This window comes from Corylus avellana, chromosome ca5 (assembly GCF_901000735.1).
Source record: "Corylus avellana chromosome ca5, CavTom2PMs-1.0".
In the NCBI taxonomy this organism is placed as follows: Eukaryota; Viridiplantae; Streptophyta; class Magnoliopsida; order Fagales; family Betulaceae; genus Corylus; species Corylus avellana.
The window spans coordinates 14,376,282-14,382,202 of NC_081545.1; the positions used below are offsets into that span (position 1 = coordinate 14,376,282).

General features: G+C 33.5%; 1 protein-coding gene across 1 annotated transcript; it reads right to left on the reverse strand.

The window, feature by feature from the left end:
* Nucleotides 1-4,955, reverse strand: LOC132182410 (protein trichome birefringence-like 39). Its single transcript, XM_059595648.1, has 5 exons — nt 4,398-4,955; nt 4,127-4,298; nt 1,214-1,389; nt 692-850; nt 1-493 (listed from the first exon to the last, which is right to left on the reverse strand). Exons 1-5 carry the CDS (start codon nt 4,694-4,696, stop codon nt 202-204), a joined length of 1,098 nt encoding a protein of 365 aa, XP_059451631.1. The 5' UTR covers nt 4,697-4,955; the 3' UTR covers nt 1-201.
* Nucleotides 4,956-5,921: the final 966 nt, after the last annotated feature.

Sequence of the window (5,921 nt, forward strand, 5' to 3'; positions counted from 1 at the left end):
TGATGTTAAAAACTCACAAGGGTATATATTGCTTCCAATTCAAGGCAACTTTCTGCCAAAATAATCTTAAAAATTTACAACAGGAGCATCAACCCTCTTATTGCCCACTTACACAACAATAATAAAAATTAAACTCTTAGAATTGAAAACAATGGGTTTTCTTTCTAATTCCACTAAGTACTTTGCCCACACCCTCTGCCTTCAACCGAAGAGGGCTGCATATAGGAGCTCATTCCAAGTATCCGGCAGCCCCGGAAGACACCAATGGCTGCAGTCCGTGCCGCTATGCTCCCCACTATAAGCCGACGGGTGTGCATCTTTCCGATACTGCGAAAGCTTTGTAACGTCGAGGAAATACACCGGCTTCTTTATTCTGTTTAACACTTTGTTCACAACCACCCAAGACATCGGTGTGCCGGCCGGGTACTTTAGCCCGAAGAACGGTTGCTTCTCACCGGAGCATGATTTTGATGGCTGATTCCAATCCTTGCCCCTGATCACATCAATCATTTTAAGTATATTTGAACAACCACCAATGAAGCATATCTAAGTAATTGCACTATTTTTCATTATACCTTATGATGATCATTGAAAGAATTAATAGACATGAATAAAATGTAATAATGATAATATATAGTAGAGAAATATAAAATGAGTTAATTTGAAAGAAATTCAAGTGTGAGTTTCATACTCGTAATGGGTGGGAGAAATCCCAAGGAAGAAGACCTTGGTCTTGGAAGCATCAACATTTAGGTTGACCCATCTAGCCCAAGTTGTTAACCCTTTATAATATGCAACCATACGGTTCATATCTTTGTACAATTTATTCCCCTCTTGCATATAATCCCATCTGCAACAATAAATTAAACAACTTTTAGTTAGCACTCATGGTCAATAAGCTTATTATATATTCCCACAGAGACGGAACCAGGAGCCAGGGGTCGTGGTTCCAAGACCCTTGTCTTGTGGTTTGAAAGGATCTCCTACTTCCATCTCAAACTATTTACAAATTTCGAAATCGGGGTAAAAGTTCTTTCGATCTTCTTGTAGACCCACATAAAGAGACAGAACCAAGAGCTTGGGCTCGTAGCCCCAAGACCCTTGTTGGGCTCTCTTAATTCCGTCTCAAATTATTTACAAATTTCGAAAATGGGGTCAAATCCTTCCGATCCCCTAACTCGGTCTTTGTTTATATATTGATATGAGATCTTACGGTTGGGTTCTTCCGGTGTGGGTCCACCAATGCCACGTGTTAAAGACCAGAGCGTCCATTCCCCTCCATGCATTGCCGCTCTTTATGGAATCAAGCTTCAACACTCGCCCTTTGTCTTCATTAACAAGATCCACAAGGTATGGTGTACGGTAGAGGAGTATTTTAACTCCATAGTCCTGCACATAGAAAGTGTACAAATTAATTTTCTTTTTTTTTTCTTTTTTTTTTTTTTTATATAAGTAGTAGAAATTTATTTTCATCGATAAAAAGATTGTTATTAATTAAGGGCGTAGAATTTCTAAAGGTTGAAGAAAATAATGAAATGACACGTCAGTTTTATTTCATTTCAATTTAGATTATCAAAACTCTCATCAGAAGTCCCATCGACTGCGACCCTTGGAAGAAGAGCCGTATAAGCGAAGAACTCATCAGTGTGGTCCTCGCCGTAGAACCACATCGCCAGCCCATGAACTTAATGACTAATCATTTTAGGATCCTTCCGCTGTATTACTCCGATCACTAACCACTCAAATGCTTTTAAAATAAATTATTTTTCTGACAAATTTTCAATATATCATAAATAGTCTTAACATTTTCACAAAAAAAAAAATCAGTTTTATTAATTATGACATGATGAGATTTGAAGACATGTGGGTTCTGTTTGACAAATCATTTTGCCTTTCAAAAATAGTAGTTAATGTGGTATAAAATTTTCAATTTTTTGTATTGAGAAGTGAAAAAAATTTATTTATTTTATTTAAATAATAATAAAATACAAATGATGTGATATAAAAAATATTTTAAAAAAAAATTGTAATATTAATTTTCTTTTAAAAAGAAAGTAAAAAAGAAAATAGCAAAATAATTTGCCAAACAGACCCATAGCAACGTGGTCCATAATGAGTTAATGACAATAAATATTTTTTGGTTGTAGACGGCTAGAAGACAAGCTAGCATTTTCCTTATAAAATTGGCATGTCAATGTTTTGACCCACCCATGATGCATGACTAGACATGAGCCGTATTGGAGGGTACCATATACCAAACCTATTTTTTGGGTCTGGGTACTACATCCTCCATCCTCAATCGTGGAGAACATTGAAGATGATAATGACTATTGCTAATTGTGGTGTGCTAATTTTCCATATTTTGGGGAGAAATCAAAAATAAATATGTCGTTTGAGGTAATTTTTGTATTTTTGTTGTTTTGATGTGATATAAAGATAAAAGATGTTTTAAATTTTTTGTAAGTGTTTTGAGAGCGACATAAACATTGTTTGTTAATGTTGACTTTTAGGGATAAAAAGCAACACTTTTATAGGAGGTGTTTGATTACATTCTTTATGAAGTGTTTTTTGTGTTTTGGTCCAAAAAGCGTTTCAATGTGCCTAAAAAGCGTTTCAATGTGACATAAAAGTAAAAGTAAAAGTAAACTTGGGTTTCTTTGTGACATAAAGATAAAAGTTAATTGTTAATTTTTTTTTTTTTTTACTTTTAAATAGAAAGAAATAAAGAAGAAGAAAAAAAATAGAAGCAAACAAAGAGACTTTCTTATAAAAAAGCAAAATCTTACACTATTTATTAAGATCTTGTTTGGGATTGCATTTGAGAATCTTAAAAGTACTTTTAACATTTAAAAAGTTTGTTTGAAAAAAAAAAGTACTCGTTTAGTAAAAAAATTAAAAGCGCTTTTAAGGGTCCAAAAAGCTTAAAAATAACCAAAACACACTTTTAACAAAAACTTAAAAATAAAACTTTTGTCCAAAAGCTTTTTTTTTTTTTACTTAAAAGCTCTATTTATCAAACGTAATCCCAAATAAACTCTAAGTATATATTTGATATAATTAGAAGAAAAAGAAAGCAGTCTAATAGAAATTCAGCCAAAACTTGGGTAAGGAAGAGGAATTTTACTGCAACAGAAATTTAATGTAAAATTAGTGAAAATCTTATGTTTTTACTGTAAACTTGTTGACGTATGTGTCTTTCTTTTGTTTTTTTTTTTTTCACTTGTCGCCACAGTAAAATGTTATATATTTCCTACCTTTTTGGTTCAAAATTCCAAAGTAGCAGTGAAAGTGAAGTTTGTCTGGTTAAACATTCAATCATTTATTACCTTATACAGACAAAGCCAAATGCTTTTATAACAACCTGACATATTCTGACAAAGTGAAAAAGCCCAGCCTCCCTGCCTACCACTAATCACGCTCCCGTTTTTCAATGCTTAGAGTCCACACATGAACTTCACCTCTATACCCCCACAGGGCTGCACTTTCACCCATCATTCCCCATTTGAAAATTTTAGCAACCCAAATAAGAAAAAAATTTAAAACAATTATTTATTTGAATTACAAACAATTTAAACCCGAATAAGTCATTGGGCCATCCAAAGCTTATTTGGATGAACAAGTTTCATATAAACTTTGAATTACTAGCAATTTGAATAGATTATAATCGTATGCATTCTTTTAAATCCGATTAAATCAGTTTAAAGGCAAAACTGAAGAAAGGTTGCCATATCATTTTTTACATTATCTGCTCGAATTACTAACAATTCGATCAGATAATAATTGCATGTACTTTTTCAAATTTGATTAAGACAGTTTAAAGGTAAAATTGAAAGAGAATAGCCACACCAAATTTTAAATTATCTGCTCAAATTCTTAGCGATTCAAACAGATAATAATTACATACACTTTCTCAAATTCGAGTGAGACAGTTTAAAGGCAAAAGTGAAGGAGGGTAGCCTACCGTATTTCATTTTGGAACAGAGCACTTGTGTAATTCAAATTTCAAAAACATTAACTTTTACTTTTTTTCTCTTGAGAAAGGGAAAAGAAAATGCATGGACTGTGATAGGATTGCTACTGAATTCAACATGAAAAGACAGGAAAAAGCAAAACTCAGAAACATCACCTCGAAAGTTACAGAAGCGAGCCCATCTTTCCTGATGAATGTGGTCTTAGACTTTGGCACCCAAGCGTAAATCATGCAAGTTAAAGACTGGAACTGATTCAAGCTCAAGGAGTCCCCCACGAACATTATCTTCTTCCCCCTCCACTTCTCCAAGAAATTTAGCCCGTTAAACCTGAACCACTTCAGTACTCAATCACCAGTAAATTCACTATACACATATATATATACTCTGTAAAAAACCAGGGGAGAAGGTGAAAAAAAAACAGAGTACCTGGGAAAGGAACAGGAGAAAGGCTGCCATCTGTATTTGAGGTACAAGTTATCAGGGCGGCCGTACTTTTGGCAGTCGAACTGGGGATCTATGAAGGGACACGAAGAGGAGTAGAGAGGGTATGAAGCATCGTAAACCCATTTACCGCTAAACAGATTGCATTTACCAGCAAGTTTTCTGTCACTCAAATGGGTTGCATTGCTGAGGGAAATGAAGTCCTCTGCTTCTGTTTGGTGGGAAAACAAAAACAGGGAGAGAAACAACAACAAGGCTTGGAAGAATAGCAGTGGGAAACCCATTTCCTTGGGTTTCGATCCGGGATTTACAAACAAAAGGACGAGGATTTGAAGAAAAAGCTGTCTCAACCAAGTACCTTTTATAATGCTAATTGTAGAGAGAGAAAGAGAGAGATTTATTTAAATTATTTTTGTTTAATTTTCTGACAGAAATTGTGAAGTTTTTTTGACGGATTCTTTGGACTGTGGCAGCATGTGGGGTTGGATCCAATCCATGGTTTGAAAATTTTGGAAGCATGATGGTTTTTTGATTCTAAAATAAGAGCAATCATGGGAAAATATTTTTTTCCCGGAAAAGAAAGATAGAGAATTGAAAAATGATTTAAAAGTTATATATATTTTCTCGTAGGCGATTCAACACCTTTTTTTTCAAAGGAAAAGGAGATAAAAGTGGGAAAATTCATATTTGCCCTCTGGTTTGTTTCCCGCATTATATTATGTTCCTTGAAAAATTTTAGGTTTCAAGAGTAATGTCGGAGCTGTCGCAGCTCGACAGCTGTGCCTTCTTTAAGACATCATTGATGATCTCAAAAATATCAAAACTTATTAATTTTCTGTCTTTTATTTTTGTTATTATTTATTTATTTTTTCACTTTAAGGAGAAAATATTACTTATTAAATTTTTTTGAAAATAGTTTTCTCATAAATTTTTTTTATTAAATGTTGAAACATAGCTTATTTTAAACGTTTAGATAAAAAGAACGATTGAGATTTATGAATTTAAAATTTTCAAATATTTTTTAAAAAAAAATTCTAAAGATCCCAATCCATGAAATCCTTTCATTAGGGCTCTATTTGATATTGGCCCACGGTTGGCTCTGTCCGTTTGGCAAACCAACTTCAAAATATTTTTATTTTTTATATCACATTAATTATTTTTTATTACTACTCAAACAAGACAAATTCATTATAAAACATAACTTTTTTACTTTTCTTTTTTTTAAAAAAAAAATCAAAACTTTTCAGTTACGTAAGGGAGCCGTTCAAACTTCAAACCCAAATCTTATCGCAATTTCTTTGGTCATGATTGAAAATCCCCTTCACGTAATTTCGTGATAAATTGTGTAAGGGGTAATTCCTCCAGCTGGCAGCTGGCATTAGTGATCGAGAAAACACGTAGCAACACTTTTTGCTGTAACCAAATATAAATAATCACATTTACAGGTTTGCGGCACATTGAAAAACCTACTCCAGCAGCGCCTCCCCTCGTATTTTAACTGCTTCTTCT